The sequence below is a fragment of the Panthera onca genome, chromosome D1 (genome assembly GCF_046562875.1).
Source record: "Panthera onca isolate mPanOnc1 chromosome D1, mPanOnc1 haplotype 2, whole genome shotgun sequence".
Lineage (NCBI taxonomy): Eukaryota > Metazoa > Chordata > Mammalia > Carnivora > Felidae > Panthera > Panthera onca.
Window position 1 is genome coordinate 32,942,201 of NC_138348.1, and position 25,352 is coordinate 32,967,552.

Consider the following 25,352-nt stretch of genomic DNA (forward strand, 5'->3'; position numbering starts at 1 on the left):
GGGCAACTAGTGGCTCGCCCCGGTGCCTCTCGCCTAGTCATCAGTCCCTGAGAGGGAAAGGAAAAGTTGTCGGGCTGATGCGCGCTTCGACGCATGCAGTCGTTCCCAAGGACAAGTCACTCGCCCACACCTCCCGCCGCCTAGCCCCCAACCCCCCGCGTGATCATCACTCACGACCTCATCAGCTGGAGACCCTTAGTCATGATGGGGAAGGGGGAGGGGCACGAACTTTTCTAAGAAGTTTCCTTTCCACCAAGGGAGTCACAGCGAGTTGGTCACGTAAACAGCACGGATAGTCGTTGCTGCCGCCCCCTCCCCCTCCCCCTGCGCTCTTCTGGTATTATTATTAAAGCGGTAGCTTGCTGGCGCTGATAAGCAACAAGTTCCCCAGCGGTCTTCCCGCCCTAGCCTGACAAGGCGAAGGTTTTCTTACCTGGCGACCGAGAAATCTCCCGAGCCGAGCTCAGCTTTGCCAGAGCTCCAGGTGTGACCTGAGCAGTGGGCAAGGGAGCGGTGTGCAGGCTGGGTTATTTTTATGAGGGTACCCTGAAACTCCTCACTTTCCCCGGGAACTTTCTGTGCTAGGACTCAGTGACGGGCGGTTAGAAGGCAGCCCCAGGAACCACCCGCTATATAGCAGGGCAGTTGGGCAGTCATTGGTAACCTCGCTCATTCATTAGAATCACGTTAGAACTCTAGAGAAAACGTGTCTCTCGGAGTGAGGGCGTTTGCGTAAATCTATAGGTTTTTCAACATCGATGCCAGTTGCTTTGTCTTCTGTAGTCGCCAAGGTGGTTGAGAGTTTAAGCTTGCGGATATTGCAAAGGGTTATTAGATTCATAAGTCACACCAAGTGGTGGGCGATCCACTGAGCAAAGCCGAACTTCTCACATGATGACTTCAAACAAGACACATTACCTTCCAGCATCTGTTGGGGAGACGGGATTTTAAGACACTTGAGTCTCCAGGACAGCAAAGGCACAATGGTGAGTAGCAATAAACCCTGCATTATAATTGAAAAATCTTGACATGTTGCTTAACAACGGGCATATCACAGCTCTTCCTGGCACTTCACACGCCAAAGAACAGCAGCTACTCAGGCCAGGAGAATCGGGTTTTTACATAGTGCAACTTTAATTGGAATCATTTGAGATTTAACACAGCAATGTGGAACTGCGTGGAACAAACTTGGAGCTGGAGGGGGGGGTGTGTTATATTGGCCGTTCAAGGCTGATGCTTTTCTCCCAGCCTTCTTGCATTCCATTCTTTTCCTCTATGTGTGTGGTGTATGAGCGTATTCTATGATTTATACGTGGGCATGTAATTGACATTCACTAGGGGGTTAATTTTCATCTAAAAACAATAATGCTACTAGAGGTTGGGGTTAGGGGGTGGAGGGGGGTAAGGATGGGTTAGAGACTGGGAGTTTGGGTGCGGATGGGGGTGGGGTTGGTGGGGGAGAAATAAGTCAGAAGTGCATATCACCAGTAATGAAATGGGTAATCCTCTCATAGAAGAAAAGGGTCTCATCAACATGTGATCAACTATTAACAGGATGGCTTTGGCAAAGCCATCCACACGTGACAAAACGTAAGGAAGTGGAAGAAACCGTCTAGAGCAATATCAAGTATCACTGAATTAGAGATTTTTTAGCCTTTTCCTCCTGCTGCGCCGGGTGTGTAATTGGGAGAGCGGAGTCCATTCAGCACCTTGGACAGCGCCAACGGATGTGTCCGAGGTGGTGGTACCCTAGGTAGCCGTCTTAGCCCCGCAGTAAAGCCAGCTCCGTGTCGCCCTTAAGAAGCGTCTTTTCTGAGGTTCGGCTCACACCGAGATCGGCTGGAGAGAGTCAGATTTTGGAGCGGAGCGTTTGGAAAGCGAGCCCCAGTTTGGTCCCCTCATTGAGCTCGCTGAAGTTGGCTTCCTAGCGGTGTAGGCTGGAATAGACTCTTGGCAAGCTCCGGGTTGGTATACTGGGTTAACTTTGGGAAATGCAAGTGTTTATCTCCAGGATCTAGCCACCGGGGTGGTGTAAGCCGCAAAGAAGGTAAGCATCGGGGCGGGGACCCCCTGCAACCCCAATTCTTGAGCTATTTTGATACTCGATCTTCCCGAGAGGACTCGTGGTGAAGGGGAGGAGGTAGAAGGAGAGCATGAGAGGGGGGTTGTTTCCTGGTATTTGCCGAGTTTGGATTGCCCTAGGTGAGAGCCTTGGGGTAAAGCGAAAAGGAAAAAAAAAAAAAAAAAAAAAAAGAAAGAAAGAAAGAAAAGAAAAGAAAGAAAAAAAAAATGCCCAGTCCTCCTGTGGATATAATGAGTTTAGTTAACTTAGACCTGCAAATATCTGATTCAAATGTAAGATTTCTCTTTTTCTCCCCTTCACCTCCTTCTTTTCCGTTCTCTTTGCCGGTGTGTGTGTGTGTGTGTGTGTGTGTGTGTGTGTGTACAGTAGATTCATTACTAATTATGAAGCTTTTACACAACATTCGATTTCCCAAATTTGGCTATGTATCATTTAGAATCAGGCAGTGGAGGTGTTGTACTGTGAGGAAAGGGGAGGTGGAGGTTGGGAAGAGGTTAGGAGGTAACGCTAAATCTCCAACACAAAATGAATCAAGGTAATTTCAGCTCTTCTAGTGAGAAGGATTCATTCTCTATGTATCTCACCCCCCTCCCTCCCTCTCTCTCCCCTTCCCTCCCTCCTTCCCGCCCCCCCATCCTTCTACCCCGCCCCCTCCTCCTGCCTCCATCCCTCCCTCATTCTATCTCTTCCCCTCCGTCGCCCTCGCGCCTCGCTGGATGTTTCTTTCTTTTTTCTCCCCCCCCCCCCCCCTACGAGTTTCGGGCGCTGGCTTAGAGGGCTCCCGCTTTCTCAAGGGAAGGGGAGCCGCCGAGACCGCGCTCAGCTCCCCCGCCGGGCCGGATGCCTCACTGAGCCCAGGTCCGAGTCAGTCGGGGTAACTAAGGAAAGGGGGGCCTCTGCTTGGGAGGAGAAGGTCCTTTCTGGGCCGAAGAGCCAGGGAGCGGGCCGGGGGAGGGGGCCTGGGCGGCTGGAGTGGTGGAGAAGAACACTCGCGGGTCCGTGCAGCGGCTGGACAGAGCCACCAATAAGCTGGGGCTGGCTGCCTAACCTCCGCGAGGTTGCACCCTGAGGCGCGGGTGGAGGGCGGCCGGCTCGCCGCCGGGCTGCGGCCGCCGCCGGGGTGGGCCGGGAGGAGGGGAAGATCGACGCTGCTCAGAGCCTCCCAGCCTTCCGTTCCACCTCCCCCGCCTCCGCCCCGGGGGGACCCCGAGCGGCCAGAACCGGCGGCAGCACTGTCCTCCTGCCTCTCCTCTAGGAGTCCAGGGAGTTGCGCGCCCCTGCGCGGGGGCCACCACCCTTTCCACACTCCTACAAACCTCAACCCACCCCCTTCCTGGACCCTTTGTTCCGGCCGCGGAGCCAAACCCAATGGCAGTTTTCGCCCCAGGGCTTGGGCGTTCTGGACTCCTCCTTCCTGGATCTGCCCTTCTTAATTAAGAGTCTAGGGCTTGGGGTGGGGGCGGGGGTAGCGTAGGGGAAAACCTATTTCCGAAACTCAACACTTGACTGTTCTAGCGAACGAAAGGATCCCCACTCTGCTCAGGTGGAAGGGATGGATTCATAGGCAACGCGAGGATATTGTGGAGATTTAGAAGAAAAAAAAAAAAAACAACAGGCACTAGGATCAGATGACGGTGATAGGCTGCTCCGCACACAAAGGGAGCGTAGGGCAGGGTTTACGGAGCAAGTCTGCAGCAGCGAATGGGGCACAGATTGTTCCGAGATCCAGTCGTTTTCTCAGTCAGATCTACGCGAAAGGAGGAGAGGGGAGGGGCTGGGAGGGGAGCGAGGCGGGAGGGGCTGGTCTTGGGGGCGGGGGGATTTCTGATCAGTCTGATGCAATTCCAAGCGTGCTGCAAAGGAACTCCAAGGAGTCCGCATCACCATCGCCACCCACCCTTCCCAGATGGTGCTGTTTTAAATACGGATCTGCAGGGCTGAACGCAGAACTGGGAGATTTATTGCAAAATCCCGAGAAGGGAGGGGGGAACGGGAATGGATGGGCAGAATTTAAAGGTGCAACGCTTGCTTTTCCCCAATCAAGCGGCAACCGGTCGGATTTTTTTCCCCCCTGTCTGCCTGTCTGGATTCTAATTCACCAAGGAAGAGGTGTAAATATTGTGACATTTTGAGGCGGCTTGATGGATGAGAAAAAAATCATCTGTCACTCTAAATTGCAGAGTTCCCTTTCCGCGAGATGTCTTGCTAGCGAATACTCACTGCTGCCTAATACAGTTGCTAGGGCTTCAGATGAAGGCATCGTTAAGGGAATATTATCCTTTTAGTCGACTTGCCAATGTATCTGACAGTCGATTCGAGAAAATTGTAGATTTCATGTCTCTGGGAGACAAGGTGGGAAAACGCTTAACAGTCTAATTCTTGTAACCTCGAGATCTTTAACCACTTAAACCTGCAAAGTGTCACGTCATCCTCTCTCACATACACATCCTGGACTTAAGAGATAGAATGGTTTCGCCTTAAGTGCCGTGGAAATGTCACTTTAAGAATGGTGCACCTGATATTCACTGTTTATGTGTATTTGCATAGAGTTTGTCAGCAGGAAGGCAAGAAATTTCAATTGTCCTGTTTGAAATCAGACGGAAGATTAGAAGGTGATAAAGAGAGGTGAAGAAAGGAGGGGTATTTTTAACCTTAAAAATTAACAATATTCTAGCCTACTTTTGTATCCCCCGTCTTGCATATTAATATTTCTGTGTGTGAGATTTTTAGCTTGGTCTAGCTCCCCCAATGGAATATATCAGTATTGATTCAGATGAAAATATATTCATCCTGCCTGTAGCTTTTTCAGTGTCATTGATAGTAAGACCTACAACACAGCAATTTTTGCAGGATAGGGGGAAAAAATGTCTGAAAGGTTTTTGCAAACTGGGAAGCAGACTCTCCATAAATGGGAGCTATCACTATGACATTCTTTTTTGCATACAGCATTTTAATTTAATGGAACCAGGGTACTAGTTATTTTCAGATAATCATCTAATCTGTATGGTCAAGGCAATAAGTGGGGGTTTTAAAAGCAAGTTTTTTGCTGGCTTACAAAATATTATTTGTTAATTGCCTATTAACGTAAATTGGAAAGGAGGCCTTTAAGCTATCTAAAATCAACCTACATAAACGTCTTCATTTATTTGCCAGACTCTTTTCCTATCAAGTCTCTAATCTAAATTTTTAATAAGAGAATCTAGTGAATTAGTTTCTTTTCTTTTCCTGGCCTGTCCTCTAGGGGAAGCATTAGTAAGAAACAACATCCCCAAATCAGGCAATGTGAGAGGCAAGGCCTGGATGACCACAAAATAGATAATCAGCCAAAACAACCAGCAAATAGAAATGAAGAAAAATCAGCAGTGAGGCATGACTTAAAAAGGATTTTTATTTTTAATTATATGACTTGGGGACCAGGCTCCAACTTGCTCAGATAACATTCACCCAATCAAATTGCCTACAATCTGTCAGTTAGAATGATGTTTAACTGAACATTTTTTTTTTTTATTAAATACACTTATACCAAAGGCCAGTAAAGCTATTCTTTTCTTTTAATTAGGACGAACTAATCTAACCATTTAAGTGATTCTAATGAATATGAACTGATATCATCTGATTTTAAAATTCTGCTTAAAACTAAATTTTTTTCTGAAAAGCACTGACTTGCCAGAAAAATATCTATTTTTGTGGCTTTCTTTTCACTCTATGGATAATTTAATGAGTTGCCTATTTTAATTTTACAACTGCTACCTCAGAAGTATCTCAAATTATCTTTCTTTGGCTCGTGTCTTTCTCTGCTGATCTGCTACTGCTGTGTGTGTACGTGTGCGTGTGTGTGTACGCGCGCGCGCGCGCGCACCCGCACGCATGCGCGCGTGTGTTTGTCTCTGTTTTCTGGTGAATTTAACAAGCAATGAATTTCTTAAATTTACATGCCATAATCCATGTAAAGAACAGAGTGTGGCACTTAATAAAAATAAATATTAACATTTACTGAGAGCTTGCTGTTATTGAATCCTATGGAAAAGGGGGAGGGACAGTGCCTTGAAGACAAAGATTAAATTCTTAATCAATAAAAAGAAAGTTTTCTCTCCCTTTCGACTTAAGAATGGGTTATACTTTCAAAAATAGGAGATATTTCTTTCTTTTTTTTTTTTTTTTTCACTTTGGAAGTTAAAGCTACTGCCTAAACAAGTGTGTCTCGAGGAGGACACAATGTTTCATGAAGACTAGTACTCCAAAACAGCATGGTGCAGAGATCAGAATGTTAAATTCTTTATCCCTGTCTCCATTTTCATTTGGCAATTTTTGGAGTGTTAATTCTGAGTTTTTAAAAATTTAGGCAGGCTTTTTTTTTTTTTCTTTTTTACTTCTTTTCTTTCTTCTTAGTATTCTAAAGGAGTCTTATAAATAATTCTGCTATAATGCAGACTTTATTTACATTTCCTAGTAATAGTATTTTGTATGCATATAGTGCTTTGATAGCTTTTTACAGGTTTCCTTATTTGGTCTCTTCACCAATTGTGTAGGGTAGGAGTTATCAGTCACCTGTTTACAGATGAGGAAATTCAGATTCAGAGTTTCCCAAGACCATATTGACAGTAAGATGTGAAGACTGACTCTGTCTATTTCTTCAAATTTCAAGGATTGTGCTTGTTCCTCTCCAGATCATCCTGCCTCAAATCCCACTTAGGGACTGCATGCATTATTTCCTCCTATTTTGATTTCTTTGATTGAAAAAATTATCTACAAACAGTTTCCAAAATTCTGCTATGACCTTTTCCTAAGCCATTTCACTCTCCCACAATTGTAGGATCAAAGAAGGCAGGAATCTTCATATAGCTGACATACCATCTAAGTCCCCCCAAAACCAACACAGAAAATAGGAAGAGCCAACACCAAGAAGCACTTTACTTTTATTTGTGAGTCATAGAATCTGAGGTCTGGGAATGTTCTCAGAGGTCACTTAAGCCCAGCCCATATCTGATGCATGAATTCATGCTGGCTTATTTTCTTCTAAGCCTCTAGAATTTCATCCCAGTCTTGGATTTCCTGGGATCTTGCTTGTCTTCGTAGATATTCTGATACTTATGGGAATCATGAGCTTGACTGGCCATTTCCTACTTAGCCCAAAAGGTGTACTTTCTATAGAAACTCTAGTAATTTTATGCTATAATTTTATGCTGACAACCTATTATGTTTAAACTCTGCTGGAGTCTGGAGATTCAGCAATAAGGAAGACTAAATGGTACCTATCTTGGCGGAGCTTATAGTTTAGAGACATGACTAGTTCTTTAATTTGCTCTAATCCCTGGAAGGGGACAAACTGCTGGATTCTTACCTTTTCCAAGAAAACACAGTGAACCAAATTAAAAGCCTGAGTTCAAGCTTCACTCCCAACTAGTTGTCAGTAGCTGAAAAAATCAACTAGTCCTTCTTGATCTCTATTTTCTCACACATAAAACAAGGAGGATGTTCTCAGGATAAACTCTAAATTCCAATTTAGCTCCACGTTTGAGTGATCTAATGGATAACTCTTTTTTTGTGGAAGGTAGGGCCTAAGTCACCCTAACCTTTGGCGACTTACAATTTTGGGTGCCAACAGGTTTTTACCTTGTTTGTTAAGTACATTATGAGAAATCAAGGCAACTTATTTAAACACAGCATAAAAAGAATCTACATATTGAACCTATTATTTTCTGAGAAATGATGACTTGGAGAATTTGAACAATAATCTCAAACTCCTACAGATTGTTTTTTAAAGATAGGGATGATGAGAGAGACTCACTATCAAATTAAATACTTATTTTCTTTGTGCAAGAAGTTCTAATTTTTTAGGTCATTTCCTTTTAAAATCAAAGATATTACGTCCTGAAATTGTTGGGCCTCATGAATAATGCATTCTATACACATGATAATAGATAATTAGATGGACCAGCTAGGAAAAACATGAAAGGGAACTGGTAGCCCAAGGATTGCAGAAGGTGTGTGGGCATTTTGACATCCAGGAAATGCTATAGATCTGTCCTTAGCTAACTCAGCCTGGTGGAGATAATTAAGAAAAAATGTGGGTGTAGAAAGGCTGCAAGCCATTCCCTGGGATTGGCTAGCTTGCTGCAGTAGTTCAAAAACAATTGGCACAGCCACCCACACTGGACATGATTGCCCTTTGATGAGGCAGCTATTGACTTTTATAAAGATGCCATATTTAAAATAACTTCTGATGCACTAGGGATGACAGATATCATTCTTGAATTCTATTTTCGACAAATGGCAAAATATATTCCAAAGTATTAATTTAAAAATTAAAAAAAAAAAAAAAGAAACTTTAAAATCTAGTTTCGAAGACCCAACAGTTTAGCAACATGTGACCTCTGAATTTAACAGTTCATTCTGAAGCGAGGAGGAAACATGTGGCCTATATGAGACATTTTGGTCAGTTGTAAGCATTTTCTGGACCACCACAGGAGTTCGAAAGCACTTTGCTGATGTTTTTAACCTTTGAGTAAACGTTAAATGCACTGATTAAAAAAAAAAAAAAAATCCCCACACTGGGAAAAAGAAATCCATTCAATCGCCCTAAACAGCAGAAGAAACTGCTCTGAGATCTTTGTGCTCAGACTGCATGTTATAATGTTATGGAATCTAGAAATTCCTTCAGAATATGCCCAGTCCTATACTTACCAGCACTAAAAGGAGTTGGAATTGATTTATCTCATATACAGCTTCAAGGAAAATATCAACTCTACCTACTCCCTAGGTAATAAGGTGACCGTGGGCAGAAATACCTTTATAGAAAGGCTTCATAAAGATCTAAAGCCTTAGGGACAGGACACTGCGGGTGAGTGAATAGAAAGGAGAAGCATGAACATGAAGAAAGTTGAGCCAGAAGGGGAAACCAAAACAGGGTTAGTATCAAATAGGGATCTAGAAGTATCCCTCTGTGAGTGTTCCTTAAGGCCATTTGTCCAGTGAGACTGATCTCCACCATCCATGCTCATTATTCTGGTTACTTTGGTAGGAAACCATTTCTTCTGCTTTTACCTTCCTCCTCCAGGGAGGGCTTCTTTCTCCCTAGCAACTTCCATAATCAATGTTGGAAAATGGCCTTGTTATTGTTTCTCCTTAGAATATGTTGGATTAACATGAGCTTTATAACCACTTTTGTGCCATGGACTCCACTCCTGACAGTCTGGCCAAGCCTATGTAAATAAAATAATGTTTCTAAATAAATAAAATTGCAAAAAAAAAAATAATATTACAAAGGAAGCCAATTACATTTAATACAGTTATAAAAATATATTAAGAAACAGTATATTGTGTGATATAGTAATGTGTTTTTTTAATGCACTAGATGAGATCTAACAGTATGTAGATGCTAAAATTTTGTAGTGATGAGCATCATTTCTGTAGCAACTGACCAGTGAAATGGAGGTATCTGTGATTTCTTTTGGTGACAAAGTCTGCAAGCACTACTGTGTAGCATTTCACAAACATATTTGACAACACAGCACTTGTTGGGGGTTGCTTATTAGGTTAGCATAGATTCAGAAATGCTAATCTAGTCTCTTGCTCTCTTACAGTATTAACCATTAAGTTTTGCTCCTTGGCAAAAGGAAACAGGCCTTTGGGGGAAACTTTTAAAATATACTTTTGCCATTAGACAAGTTGCCAAGTGGAGGAAGAGCCAACTGATGAGATGGTTAGGGTCTAATGACATTTCTATGGACTGAGTTTGCTATTACTCTAAAGTTCATCCTTAGTACCACTCTAGAAATCCATCCTTATATTGAAAAAGAGAAAAAGTTCAGACTCTGGTCACTAACTCAGTGAGCATTGCCTTGGACACCTGGTGTGACTTTAGTAACCTCAACAAACTATAGAACTTCCATTTTTTGTCACTGCCACACTATGGGAAACTACATGCAAATTATGATGGGCTGAGATAACATTTACTTTCCATTTATTCAGTGCTAAATTCTTTGCTTTGCATTTGGTGATACTATTTAACCCTCAAAGCAACTCTGAGTTGGGTTATATTCTAATGGTACAAATAAGGACAGTGGAGCTCACAGATCTTAAGTGATTCACCCAAAATTATATAGCAGATCTTAAGTGGAAAAGCTAAAATTCAAACCTAAAGTTTTCTGGTTCCAAAATCCATTATAAAATTATGTCTCCCTACCTAATAGCTACCACCCAGATTTGATTTGGGTCTCCCATTTTCAGGTTTGCACATACATTTTGTTAAGAGATCTTCACCACATCCTTTGAGATGGCTGAGAATCTCAAAATTAGTGGCCACAAGTGCTAGTTTAGATTTATTGAATATTTGCTAACTAATGACAGACTTTCAAACCACTCATTGACACCTATTCTTTTTGGTGCCCCGTTTTTACAATCACAAAATGGAGACAGTGATCATACTTAGAGTTTTGTGGGGATCAAAGAAATTAATGCAATCGAAATTTATTTTCACTGTAGTGAGTACTCTACATTTCCATAGTTAATTGAATCCTCACAACAATCTTTCTAGGCAAAGGTTATTATTATTATTCGTATTTTAAAGGTAAGGAAACTGAGGCATCAGTTCATTAGCTGTCCTAAATTAGCAGAGACAATAAGTGGCAACGCTTGACTCAAAGCCAGGTCAGTCTCATCCCAAAGTCCTTTCTTTCACTCAGTAAACTAATCTGCAAATCCCTTAGCTGTTATTATTACAATTGTTGTCATGTTTAAAACACTAGCAAGAAAGAGAATTTCCAGAAATAAGTATATAGTCACAGAAGAGAAAGAAGAGTATCTGGAACTCTTCACCTGCCTGTTCTTCCTTCCACTTACTTTAGTTTATTAACCCAGTGGATGATGTCTCACTCCTTTCTTAACTTATTCAGGGCAGCTCCAACTTAGCCGACTTGCAAGAGTTATTGAGTAAGAAATTTATAAATTGTTTAGATTAGGACTTAGCGTGTTTAGAAGCCATTTCATAAATTTGCCTTTTCGAACTATTAGTGGCTATAGCACTGCAGATGCTGTGATGAGGCATGCCCTCTCCAAAAACACAGTGGATGACAAATATCCAAAGCTAACATGTTGTTTACAGATATGGAGAAGAAAAGGATGGACAGGCACAATCCTGAGTGTAATTACAAGGCTTACAGCCCCTGTTAGGGACTAAAATGTTTATTGGCTTTCCTTGTGCAATTCAATATTCTTCCTCCAAAGGCTCCACTCCAAACTTGGAATTTCTCTGGAAATAGCATCTCATTTGGAAGAATGCCAAAAATTGGTGTCTGGGTCCTTTGTGTCTTTGCACCAACTCAGAATTCAGAACACCAGCTCTAGAAATTGGCTGGAAGGTAGTCCAAGTAAGGCAATTATACATGTACTTGGGCATCTTCCTGATAAAATTCATTCATCTTCCTCTTGAAAAGCAACTCCTAGAAAGGTGTGGCTTTTTTTTAAAATGTTTATCTTGAGAGACAGAAAGAGAGGGATGGGGGGAAGGACAGAAAGAGGGAGAGAGAGAATCCCAAGCAGGCTCCACACTGCAAATGCAGAGCCTGACTTGGGGCTCAAACTCACGAACTATGAGATCATGACCTGAGCTGAAACCAAGAGTCAGATCCTTAACCAACTGAGCCACCCAGTCACCTCGAAAGATGTGGCTTTAAATGAGGGATTGGATAAATACTGGTAAGGCTTAGCATGAGTCAGTGATGTCTGCAGAACTGTCAAAATTATGTAAAGAATCAAAGACGGGAAGACCTCATCCTGCTTCTGCTCTGATTTATGCAAGAAAGTATGGCCTGAACTCATAATGTATTTGTTTTGTCCCTGAGCTCAGAAACCATTCCAGCAGGAAAGGATGATATTAAAGGGCATTTTAATGTGTGAAAAAGTCCATCTAAAGCCTTGTCAGAGGTAACTGTATGCTATAAGAGTATGAATCCTTACCTTGGTTCAGGGCTCTAACCTGAGGGGAAATAATTAGATGAGTTTCAAGTTTAGTTTATCAAATGATATACAGTTCCTGAAAGAAGTCTGAATATAGAAGGAAAAAAAGTACCTTAAAGATCTAGTTCAGTAGTTACCTCTAGAGCACTGAAACCACCCTTTTATGCTCTTTCTGAGCTAAGGTCTGAATGTGCTGCCAGGCCTGACAGCCATGACTTACAGCCCACTGCCCTTGTTTTATTGATCAGGCAAGGGAGGTGTACCTAGTGAAGATCTCTTGCTCAACAAACGTTTCTTTGAAACTTAGAGTATCCATTTGGGCTAGTGAAGTGACTTACCCAAGTTACATGGCCAGAATGTGATGAAGTTTAAACTAGGACCCAAAATCTCTTGACTATTATATGGGCCTTAAAATTATATCATGTGACAATGATATTTCTTCTATTTTCCAATAATAAAAACATAAGAAAACAATGGATAGTCTGTGTAAAATTTTAATTACCTTGGCTTTCAAAATGAAGTGTTTCATATATAACTTAGATTAATTGCCAAAATATAAGCATATTTAACAAGATTGATAGCATGCCAATAAGTCCTTATTAATTTTAAGTGGATAGGACAAAAATAATTATTATTTTAAACTTCTTCAACACTCCACAGTTATTTTATGATTATTGAGACACTAGCTAAAACAAGATGAATGGAAAGTTCAAGCTTTCATTGATTTCTATATTATTCCCTGAGTTTTCATTACTTCGTTTGGTTCTAAATTCTTATCTGAGATTTGACAACAGCTTTATTTGGTTTTCAGTGACAGAAATTTTGTAGCTTTCTTCCTATTCCCCCTAGGAAAACAAAACAAAACAAAAAATTGATTATCTCCCTTAAGTGATCAAAAATAAGAGGGGACTTCTAATATTAATTGTATTTATCAAAATCCTTAATCTTAAAAATGTTAGGAAATGTTTACTAATTTAAATTTTATATTTTTAACCCACATCATTTTCCAAAGAAATAATCTTTGTTGTTGTTGTTGTTGTTGTTTTTGGTAAGCGCTATGCCCAACATGGGGCTTGAACTCATGACCCTGAGATCAAGATTTGCATGCTCCACTAAGACAGCCAGGCACCCCTTAAAGAAATACTCTTTAAGGCTGTTTCTTTGTTCTTCATATGACATCCATATACATAATTCCACTTTTGTGATTAATTTCTATTATTAAGGACTGTTCTGAAGTTGTGTTCTTATAAAAATTAATTAATTGAACAGTAAATTAGATATTTATAAATTCTTCCTAAAATGAAGAATGCAATTACATAAATAACAATAATATGAATTATCAAAAACACAATAACAAAAAGTAATATTAAAAATGCTAATTAGTCAAGCAAATAGTCAAGAATATGTCAAACTTCTATATATTTTTTGAGACAAATTGGCATCATGTAGGTTAGCATGATTCTTTTTTATGGAATTCAACTTATTTTTACTCACTTTAATTAGTTTTTGTGTGCAGATAAAATGGAAGGCAATGGAAATTTGGCTTGCAAAGTAGTTCTAAGATGATCTACATCCACAATCTGGTTGTAATGCCATAAGAATATGTTTATTATGTGAGAATGGTAATTCAAATTAGCATTCAGTATAGACATAAAGCAATGAGCAATGCAAGCTAACTTCAGTTATTTATCCTGGGAACTTTTTCTTTTTTTAAATTAAAAAGGTCAGAATATATAATAGTATTGGCTCATTCTTCCCAAGTACTCCAGGAAAACATGTCTATGAAATAAAAGATCCTCAATGCTACACATTTTACTGCATTTGGGAGAGGCATGGAATTTGGTATTAAAGTTCTGGGTCTTCATTTTTCTAATTCAGCAGAGAGGCTATCTTGAGGAAAGCTGACTGTGGTCTGAATTTGCATCCCAGAAGTATATTTAATTTGTATCATGGAATCAATGTCTGACTTCCACAACTGTATATGTAGCCATATACTCCCTTACATCACATACACTACCCACTTTTCCCAGGTCATAACTACTGTCCAGGCAGAGAAAAATGGGTTTCTTTGAGCGTACATATAGCAATGACTGACAAAAAAAAAAAAATCAATTAAGGCATCTTGGAATTTAAATGTGTGCCTCTACTTTCCCCCCCATTCTTTCCCCATTCTATTCCATCTCCCTGTACTCAACGTTTACGAAACATTATATTTGTCCTGTCCATCTGCATCATCACCCTTTCTTAGATCCAACTAGACTTACCACTTCTTGGTGCCCTGCAATGATAGACCAAGGCTTAAGAAGTGCCTACTTACAGCAAACATTCTTAGCAGTCTTCATTTGGTCATAGAGTCCCTTAACAACTTCTCAAAATTATATTATGAAGGGGAAATAAATGTTCTCCTCTCCCCTTCAGTTTCTTTTTCGAGTGTTGACTTCATCCCATGTCTGGCCTAATTTCTTCTTGGGACTACGAGATTGATGTTGTAGTCACCATTGAATGCCCTAAGCATGACCTAAAGAGACAGCCGTGAGTAGTGGGAATGGTATTTCTGCTGATCCCATGCTCTTCATTTGATCTATAAAGAATGAGAAGGGCCAAAATATTTGGTCACACTGAATTGTGAGATCGTAACAGAGATAGAAACGACAAATGAAATAATCAGTTAAACTTTATTCTAGGTGTCATGTAGGTTAACATGATTCTTTTTTATGGACTTCAATTTCGTTTTACTCTATTCTAATTAGGCTTTATATACAGACAAAATGAAAAGATATGGTTCAAATTAGGAGAAAGTTGAAGCTTTAAAAGTAGTGTAGTGTTTCATAGTCCTTACCCTTTGAGAGAAATTTTATCAAAATAAACACTTGAGAGTATGCAAGCACTATCCCACTTTAACAGATAAAGACCCATAACGTGGGGGTATTAAGTGGAGTACAGAAAAATCACTTGTTCTTAAACAATTTTGTTGAGAAGAAAAGAAGTAAAAACTAAAGGCCCTGTTCAAGATCTGTTTCTTTTGAGAAGTGCTTCATCTAAAAACGAAGGATAGAAGATACAACTTTGACATGAAGGCTCATCTTTTTATGAAACACACCACTTCTATCTCTAAGTTGCAAGGGAAGGATTTGTCAATCTAATTGAATCTCCCCTTTAGTTTTTTCCCAACAGCTGTGTTCAGATAATTCATGACTCCCATGTTTCCTGAGCCCTGGATAATTTCACACACATGTCTAGTTTGGGGCTCCACATTTTCAGAAGAATATGGAGATCTTGGAGGAGGTCCAGGGTAGACCGAGGGAAATGATTAATGGATTGGAAGTTGGAGTTTATGAAGAAAGGTTGTGAGATCTGATTTCTTGCTATGAGAAAAGTCCGAGTGGTGACTTAATAACACAAGGAGGTTAGTAAGCAGCTGTTCTCCATCTTCACTAAGGTTGGATGAAATGAAATAAGATATAAATTGCAACAAGAACCGTAATGTGTTATAAATGGGGACTTCCAAGCACTAGAATTTTTGGATCCTTAGAAAGGTCCTCAGAAGAGAGATGTGGAATCTCCTTTATTGGTCTGTAATGGTAGGCCTATGAGCAGTGAGGAAGACAAGATAGTCTCTTAAGATCCCTTCTGTACCTATCTTTTGATAAATCTGCCTAATCATATTTAGAAAAATTATTTGCCTGAACTATGCCTCATTTCCTTCCTACCACTACTTATATCCATGACCCCTTACCCTTTTTCTACCTTTTGTAAAATGCTGCCAACCAAGAGTAGATAGGGCACCGATCAATCATGGTGGGTCCTCCCAAGCTGCTAGGTGCCCTTCCAGTTTTGGGAACAAGTTTCTTGTCCATCACTACTATCACCTGGCCACTGGCAGCCTGCTGATGTCATCTTTCCATACACCAAACCCATGACAAGGGAAAACAAAACCAAACATAATTTCCTTCCCTTAACTAATTCTCAAGTGACCCAATGGATTAAAAGACAAATCTTATATTCCAGAATTTGAGCATCTTAAAGAGCTGAAATATGTTTTATTCATCTTCCTTTAACATAGTTCATAGAGTTGGGGCACCTGACTGTCTCAGTCAGTGGAACATGCGACTCTTCAACTCACGGTGGTGAGTTTGAGCCCCATGTTGGATGTAGAGATTACTGAAAAAAATAAAATCTTAAAACAAAACAAAACATAGTCCACACAGCAATGTCTGACAGTAAGTATTCAGCAAGTTTTCATCAACTGAATGAATGTAACCATGATGTGAAGATAATAAACTGAAGATGAACTAAAAGTTGGGAAAAGTCAAGAGTTTCTTAGGTTTCCGAATGATTCTGTATGCTAGACAAATCAAAAGCCTAACCCTTGGCTGCCACATGTGTAGCCCTGAGGATTGTATTCTTACCATGCCTGCACTATCCTAGAGGATTTTGACAAAAGAGCCACTTGCACATCCTGCTCTGGTCCTTTGTCAAAGAAACCATTCGAGATAGGCACTGTGTAGACTCAGAATCACACAAAAACAGGCCAAATTCTTAGTGTGATTTTTTTTTTTTATGTGACTTTAGGAAGTTCACTGATTTTTTAAAAAATTATCTTTTTGTATATGTTTCTGACTTTCTCCATGAAGAATATGAAATTTAGCAGTAGAAAATCTCTTACCCCCATCATCTCACACAGCCTAAATAGTTAGGTGTCCAAAATAAGGTAATCTGTTTCTTACAATTTGATTCAACGTCCTGAAACCCTTTGGTTTAAATTTGCTAATTCTTCTCATGGCGCTTCTCCCAATAAAACTAACAAAATACCACAGGCAGCTATCACTGTCAGTTCTAACTTGTTCTAAGTCTACAATTGCATCCTTTTTGACCATGCTTACAGAAACGTTACAATGAGTAAACCGATGTATTCTTCACTATTCAGTTTTAAATGTTCTCCAGGAAAATCTGGTAACTCATAGGGTTACGAGTTGATGACTCTCATATGTTTAGGGGTCAGTCTCAGTTATTTCATAATGGTTTTGGTGCCGTTTTTCTTGATCCAACTAAATATTATTCCCAGATGGGATTGGTTTTTGACCTTCTTGCTCTATTCTCCTAATTTTTGCCCTTCTAACATTTTCACACTGTGGTTCCTTTCTTTTGTTTGTTTGCCACTAACGGCCATGCCTGGTTACATAATTCTTTTAACAGGTGTCGACCAATTTGGACACATCTGTTCATAAAAAGTTTACAGAGAAGAAGTATACCTCATATAAAGGTACCATCTAATGAACAGGGATATTATTTCTTCTGTAAGATTTTTCTCAGGACAGGCCTTACTCAATAATTTGTAGGATTATTTGTGACATAGTTCAATGCTGGATTGGGCCTTTGAAAGTCATGCAGCATGACTTTGAAAATACCTTTGCCACTCTGCTAAGCAGGAGAGTTTTCTGTTTACTTATTATTTTCTCTATGCTAATTACTAAGATTTTCAGCAGTTTTTGAGGTCAATTCATTTGATTCTAGACAACTATTTTTTTTTTTTTCCGCAAGGAGGATTGAAGGCAGGAGTAACTGGGAAACTTAAATAAACATAATTAAACATAAAATGCTTGTAATGATAGTGGAATTGACCTCAGCCAATTAAAATTATTAATAGAAAAAATATGTTGATGTCAAATCTGAGCCTACTGCCTCTGTTCCCACTTGAGTAATGAGGATTAGTTTATATTTCCTGACAAGAGTAGATGGGAATTCACATTTCTTCCTGACCTTTGTCTTTCTAGAACATTGGGTTAGAATAGAATTAGCCCATAACCAAAAATAAATAAAGATTTTAACTAATTCAAAATTAATTTTGAAGTCCCCCCCAAGTTAAATAGGGAGAATTTTCTTTTCAAGCTCTAGTTTTGGGTGATTGAGAAAATGTTCAGATCATAAACTTGGGAACTTTGTTTCTAACCTATCAATCATGTGAGAGACTAACGCTCTATATTCTCAGCATCGTCCCTGATCACAATAGGGAAATAATTTTGTAAAAAGTTTGGTCTTAGACTTCTAATACTGTCTCCATATGCTACCTGAACTAAACAAATAAAAATATTATTCAGAATTCCATGCAACGTACCAGTACAACTTTAGTTTATCTTAGCTTCATTGTTTCTGAATGTAAGGTGTATCTTTAAGGCAAATAAGCTAGTATCATAAGTCTGATCTTTTACTTTTTCTGTAATACTGTAATCACCATTCAGAAAGTTTCAAAATGCTCAGAAATGTCAAGAGGTCTGATTCATCAAAGGGTTTATCTGAATTGGCATTTGATCTTCTTCTATTTTGAAATATTCCTGCCATTTCTGACTCCTCTGCCTTTTCCTCAGTAAAACTGCACCACACACTGGAAAGGAGAGATACAAACATTTATTTATTCAAGGGAGAGTAGAAGTAAGAAGACTGGCCACAGACACAATCAGAGTCTGTCTCGTAAAGGAGAACACTTTTTCCTTCAGCAAAATGCTGATTTGGCAATGTGAATTTAGCAGGTAGAAGATTTGCCATTATCTCTGAGCACCACGGAGAATGGTAAGATTCTTGACTCTCACTAGGTAGGTATTCCCCTCCCCCCCCAAGGAAGCAATTTACAATTGAGCTTTAAAAGCTAAGGAAATAACTCATTTTTGAGCAAATTCACAGTTGGAAACAAAGCATGGGTTTGAAGTTAGCATAAAGCTATTTAGAAAAAAAAAAAGTTTAGAGTAGAGCTCTTCCAGTGCTTTATAAAATAGTACAAGGTTTCGTTTGTGTGTATGTTTTTAAATTTATAAATCTAGCCTCTGAAATGGTTTTGCAGTATTAAAAGAAATTTTATCTGCGTTCAGACTACACCCCTGGGTTATCAATACAGAGGTACTTTGAGGTGGCCAAGCCCAGCTTCATGCCCTGGGTCCTTTATTGCTGCGGGCTAGCCTGCATGTTTCAAATGCACTAAATATTCCACAATAAACTTCATCCTCTGTGTTCTAGGGTAGTTTACATCGGTCTTGTGTTCTGTCAGGTTGATAGAGGTGCAAGCTAAATGTGTGACACTCAGAGAATATGCACATTTTTGAACAATTTGACTATTCAGCCCAGCAATTTGCAAAATACTTCCGGATAACACTTCCAAAGAACAGATAGCTTTATTTATATTGAGGTGGGGGGGAGGCAGGGATATTTCTAGCTAGAGTTCCTGAGTTCATTCAAGTTTTGTCTCTGGCATTTAGCTGTGTGAATTTGGGCGAATTATTTCGTGGCACTGAGTCTCAGGTTCTTTATATATAAAGTAATAATCGTTTCTGTCACTAGTCTTTACAAGCTCTAAAACAGCTAATATAAGTGAACTCATTTTGTTAACTCTAAACCCTTAGATAAACTGAACCGAGTATATAACTCAGTCCAACCAGCACATTCTTGATAACCACAAGAGGGTCCAGGAAAGGAAACTGTTTATAAATCTTTCCCTTTCCCCAAATTAATGTTGGAGTGTTTAAGGAAATTCTTACAGCAATGAGTCTTAGCAATTATTAGGTCAACCCCTATGAGATTACAGAAAAATGTACATACACATAAAACTGCCCACCAAATTTGTTGGGGGGGGGGGGCTGGATGGGAGATTCCTCTGACACCCATTTATGCAGCCCTTAAGAAAGTGTTTCTCAGAGTGTGACCTCAGATTTTCTGCATCCGAATTGCCTGAGGGGCTTGTTAAAATGCTAATCTCTGGACCCTGCCCCACCCCTACTAAATCACAAATTCCGGAGGAGAAATCTGCTTTTTAGTAGGCACCCAAGATGATATCTGTACACTTGCGGGAGGTCCAAGGCTTACAAATTAGGTACTGCTGTCTTGTTCCTTATTCAGTATTTTAAGGTCTTTCCCAGTAGCGTACGAATCGTTTGAACTAATGGGAAGAAAAATCAGCTTTAAAGCAGGAACCTAGGTAGACGGTTAACAGCGTCCTTCCAATGGCAAATTGAAAATAGTCCTCAGGACCCTACCCACTTGGGTTCTCTCCAAGGGTCTTGGCTACCCGCACCCGAAAGTCTGTTTGCTCTCCGCTGGGTGGGGGAGGGGCGCGAGGGGAGGATTAACTGAGCCAATTGCCCCTTCACCCCCACCCCCACCCCCACACGTAGGTAAAAAACAGAAGGCTTTTTATTTATCTTTGCTGCCCAGGTTCATTATTAAAAGGATTGGTTTATGTGTGAAGTTTGATAGGGAGGGAAGTGAAAACATCTGCAAAACCATGCAATGCCCTGGAACGGAACTCTTCTAATAAAAGATGTATCATTTTAAATGCGCTGAATTTTGATTCTGGTAATTCGTGCACTAGAGTGTCTATTTCGAGGCAGCGGAGGTATCATATGACACCGCACGTCAAGGCACCGTGGAGCCCTCTCGTGGACTCCCACCCACTTTCCCATTCACCGCGGAGAGGGCTGCTCGCGCTGCCGCTCCCCCTGGCGAGCTAGCATGAAATCTCCCTGCCCCTGCCGAGATCAAATGGAGCTCCTCGCTCAGGGGGTGCGAGTATTACCTCCGCCATGCAATTTCCACTATCAATAATTTAACTTCTTTGCTGCAGAACAGAAGGAGTACATACCGGGCACCAAAGACTCGCACCCCCCACTTCTTTTTAACCAAAGGGAACGTGAAAAAAATAATAGAGTCTGGGAGTTTTGGGGCCGAAGTCTTCCCCAGAGCAGCTGCCTTGATGTTTACTTTGACAAGTAGTGACTGAAAAGGTGGGTTTCTTTTCTTTCTTTCTCTTTCCGTTTTTCTCTGTTTGGTCGGCTGGAAAGCGTGTGGCTTTAGTGAGGTCTGTCATTGCCTCGGCTTCCTGGCTGGAGCAAGTAACTTGGTGTAACGTTATCTGGGGGCGTTCATTAATAAAAAATGCCGTTATTATCTTGATTGAATTCCTATTAGGCAAACTCTGGAGAGGTCAGTGCACGAACTCTGTTTAAGCCGGAGTGTTTAAGACAGCGGAGTAAACCAATAGCCCCCATGCTCCGTGCGATTTCATTGTGTGCTCGCGTTTGCAGCTCCGTCGTGCGGGAAGGTGCGGGAAGGTGTGTCTTGTGGCCGGGGAGACGCACGCCCTCTCCTGCAGAACTTGGGTGCTGGGATGGGGCGGAGGGAGTTGCCAGGGAGGGGAGCAAGACCCCGGGGACGCCCGATTTCCACTGGCTCCTTCCCGCCCCGGCGCGGACAGCCGGGGTTTCCGCGGAGGGCGCGGACGCGGGGTTCCCCCGGGCGGGGGTAGGTCGCCCCTCGAAGCGGCGGGCGCGGCGCTTGCGTCCTGCCCAGGCGACCCGGACGGGCGCGAGGTTCGCGGATCCACGTCGCGGGACCGCAGGGACTGGGAACGAGGGGCGCGCGGGCCCGGGGAGTCCCGGGAGTCCCGGGGGCTGAGCGGAGTGAGGAAAAGGCGCGGCGTTCCCTTTAAGCGGCCGCCCCGCACGGGTATCGGTGGCGCGGGCGAGCCGGGGGAGGGGGGCGGGGGGCGGCGCCGTTTGACCAATCGAAGCTCAACCGAAGAGCTAAATAATGTCTGACCCGAGCTCGAGGCGCAGGCTGGAGCTCCCGGTCCCCGCCGCCGCCGCCGCTGCCGCCGCCGCGCCCGGGCGCACCCGCCCGCTCGCCGTCCCGCGTCCCCCGTCGCGCCGCGGGCTCCCGGGCGGGGCCGAGGAGCCGGCCCGGCGCGCCCCCCGCCTCCTCCTCCTCGGGAAGCTTTGATGAGACGCTTGAATTGCAGTTGCCACCGCTGCTGTGGGGCCGGCGGCCAGCGGCTCCGCGACGGGGATCGGGGCTGGGCACAGGGGCCAGGAGCGACATAACGATGTGACTCCTCCGCAAGGGACCCGTGAGCTTTGTGTGGACCCGGAGGTAGGCGAGCAGCAGGCGTGGGGCTTGGCGCGGGAGCCGCCCGTCCGCGGGGGAAAGTTGGCTGGGGGGGCCCCGAAGTTGTGGGAAGAGGTCGGAACGCCTTTCCTCCCCTCCTGGAGAAGGGGGACTTGGAGTTGCCCTGGCGGAGCTTTCTCCTCGCATCCCTTGGTCCAGAGGGCAGCCAGGACCTCCGAGGGAGAGGGACCCTGGGCAGCCCTTAAGTGGGGAAGAAAAAGCCTAGAGGAGACGCGGAGCTGCGCGGTGGGAACGGAGACGGCGCCCTGGCGATCCCCCGAAACCCTCCCCTAGCAGAGGCGGGGTCGTGAGAGAGATTTAGGGCGCCAGCTGTCGGGGGCCCTGACTGCGGTGCCTGTATCCGAGCTGGGATAGGAATCTTTCCTCTGAGCTGGGCGGTCCCCGCGCAGATTTGGGGGGGGGGGGGCGGCTCTTGCTCCTTCAGCCCACACCACCGCACCCCCGGGGCTCCAGCCGGGCTGCACTCGGTCACCTGCGGACTCAACACAGGTCCAGTGCCAATATATCTTGGAAAACTTGAGGCATTCCTGCAGCTCGGACCTGAAAGGGGCTGCAGGACTCCGGAGCTAGCTGCGCCCACACCTCTCCCCATCCCGCGCCCCTCCCTTGGGGCACCTTCTAGGGAAGTACAGAAGTTTTAACTTTCGGGGGCAGCGTGGGGTGTCCTGACTCGCGTGGGTCTCTGGGGATGCAAAGCCGGGGAAAAAGAATGGGTGAGCTGTGCCTGGAAAGAAAGAGTTGAGGCTTGGGGGGTTTATGCCCGACGGGCTGATTAGGGAAATTGCAGAGTGGGGGCACCCCCAGGGGAGATAAGCTTCGGGGCTGCTGGAGTAAACTGGAGTCGCGGTCGGAGGATGCAGTGTTTGTGTGGGGGTGGAGCGGGGTGGAGGGCCAGGGGTTGGGGGCTAGGAGGAATGGGGCAGGGAGATTGGTGCTAGGGAAGGTAGAGGGTGCCCTCTGCCGGCCCAGCTACCCAGAGCAGCTGCTGGGGCCGAGAGGCTGGGGGTGGGGAAGTGGTAAGGGATGGCTTTTCGGGATCCCTTTGGGAGCTGGTAGGAGGGACTTGTTGACTTGTTGAATGATGCTCAGACTCCCGATTCGGATGTATTTTGTTTGACTGGTTGCCTCTCTTTGGCTCCAGTGCAAGTTTTCCTCGCGCTGGGGGAGTTATGATGGGCTACGGTTGGTGTGTTAATGCTTCCTCGATCTAATTTTAGGGTCCTTCAGGTATCTTAACACTCTTCAGTGTCAGCAGTAGCTAGTGAATATTTTTTTGACAAGAATACAAGAATGTTCTTGGCCAGAAGCAAAGAAAATCATATTTCTGACTATTAATTCCAGTACAGTTATCTTTTAAAGCAAACTAGTATCTAATTGGGACTTTTTAAAAAAACTATATAAAACGTGTTATGCTATTAAATAAGACTTACAAATTGGTTCGACTTCTTGGACTAGATCTCTTCTCTATTTTTATCCAAAAATCTGTTTGTATGTGTGTTTATAATGTCAAAAGTCATTTTAGTCTTAAAATTGTATACATTTTTTACACTTTTATTTATTGAGGTGTAGTTACGGATTTAATTCTTCTAAACACAGGAATCCTCAATGTTTACTTCCTGCAACATTATCATTTTTAAGATGAAGTTTCTGAGCATGTAGTGCTCCATGTTGTCACATGTAATAGATCACATCACACATTGCACTTAGAGATTGCAAAATTTTGGCCCTGGGACCAGGTTCCCTTTAAAACAGTCACTAACTCCTATTGCCTGATTTTGCAGACACCTTGGTTAACATTCTTCTTTTGTAAGTTTACCTCTGGACTACCAGCAGAGGTAAGAGAAAGGAAGGAGACACTTGTTGAAATGTAACCGTAACTTTTACTGGAATTTAAAACACGTGGGTCACCATTACTGGAATTCCAGGGCCATAAAGTCATTATCTTTTTTCTTCTACCTTATTTTGCAAAATGTGATACATGTTGGTAAATACATACCGGTAATAAGTATCTTGAAAGGAGAATTGTTACCTAGGTAGGGCTATTTTAAGTTATTACAGAACGTTTTCTATTTATAAATGATATGAGCAGAAAGAAATGATTTCCAGATAAACAAGACTTACGTACATGTTTTGAAGCATTAGAACATTGCATACACTTAGACATCACATTTTTTAAAAAGCAAAATAGCAGCATAATTTTTCACATACCTTTGGAGCCATTCATAGCCCATTCAGGACTAAATTAGTAACTGGAAATCTTGTTTATTTTAAGGTGATATTTAAGGTCATTTAAGGTATAAATTAGGTCAACATTTGAGTATCCACAAAATAAAGCATCAGGGAAATCTGTTTTAGGATGTCTTCTCAGTAAGTGTAACTTTTAGTTTCAATCAAGAGGAACCAAGAAAATGATCATTTGCCTAAAAAGCAAATGATTCATTTGTACTAGGTGAATTAATAGTCTAAATCTCACAATGGCCAAAGTGGGGTGGGGAGATGCTGTAATATTGCTGGCTCATTTTGAATGACCAGGAGGGGGGAAATCCTGTAAATGCAAATTTCTGAAATCCTGGCTTAAAGTCTTTTTGGTTTCCTTTTTAATAGGGGCACCATGAGAATATAAGCTATTCCCTTCTTCCAGGAATCTTACTCTTCAGTAGTCAAAATGCAGATGATTGATAATCTCATTTCTTTCAAACATAAATAGCTCTGGTTTGTAGCTCAGCACACACAGCAAGCTGGGCACGCCTACCTGATAATAGCAAAGAGCTCTGTTACATTTTTTTTAACCTTTGTCTTTAAAACATTCTGTAAATATCCACCCCCACTCGCATCCCACCCCCCACCCCCTTTCACAAACACAGAGCACACAGAGCTCTATATTCTATATCCAGGTAGTGAACTTGTGGAATGTAACAGCCAGCAGCTTTGGGTCTCAATCATGGACTTAATCTTCTACTAAGCTTCAAGAATATTGAAGATGTACACAATGGAAAGGTCATACGCATGCAGTTCATTAACATTTTAAGATTTAGGAAGTTAGTCCCATAGTAGAACAATTTTAGACTTTGTGAATGGAAACAGAGAGCATGGGAAGTGTATGATAGCTAAACTCTGAATATCTTCTAAAATGAAAGGCACTCCCATTTCGATGTCCATAATACCGAATTTATTTTAATGGTTGAAACAATTTTCAACTGGCATCTCCTTGTATGGAAGATTGTAATTTGTGCGAGGGGGCCAGCCCAGCCAAATGCAAGTGAATATGTCTCTTTAATAGGGTAATTGCTAACTTTTCTCAACTTGTTTTCAAACGATTGTTATGGAGCACTCAGTTTCCACTAATTGCAAAATTGCTGCTTAA

At 42.3% G+C, this 25,352-nt stretch overlaps 1 protein-coding gene across 4 annotated transcripts in view; it reads left to right on the top strand.

Moving 5' to 3' along the window:
• The first annotated feature begins 745 nt into the window (after positions 1–745).
• The window catches only part of BDNF (brain derived neurotrophic factor), a 55,579-nt gene continuing 30,972 nt past the window's right edge, over positions 746–25,352 (top strand). Inside the window, exon 1 of one of the 4 annotated variants that reach the window (XM_078433336.1) lies at positions 746–986. In XM_078433336.1, coding sequence (XP_078289462.1) covers positions 984–986 — 3 coding nt within the window. In that variant the 5' untranslated portion in view covers positions 746–983. Of the gene's footprint in view, positions 987–1,690; positions 2,048–20,476; positions 20,809–21,672; positions 21,953–25,352 lie in introns of those variants that run through there. The other 3 variants (XM_078433339.1, XM_078433338.2, XM_078433337.2) reach the window with 3 other exon arrangements.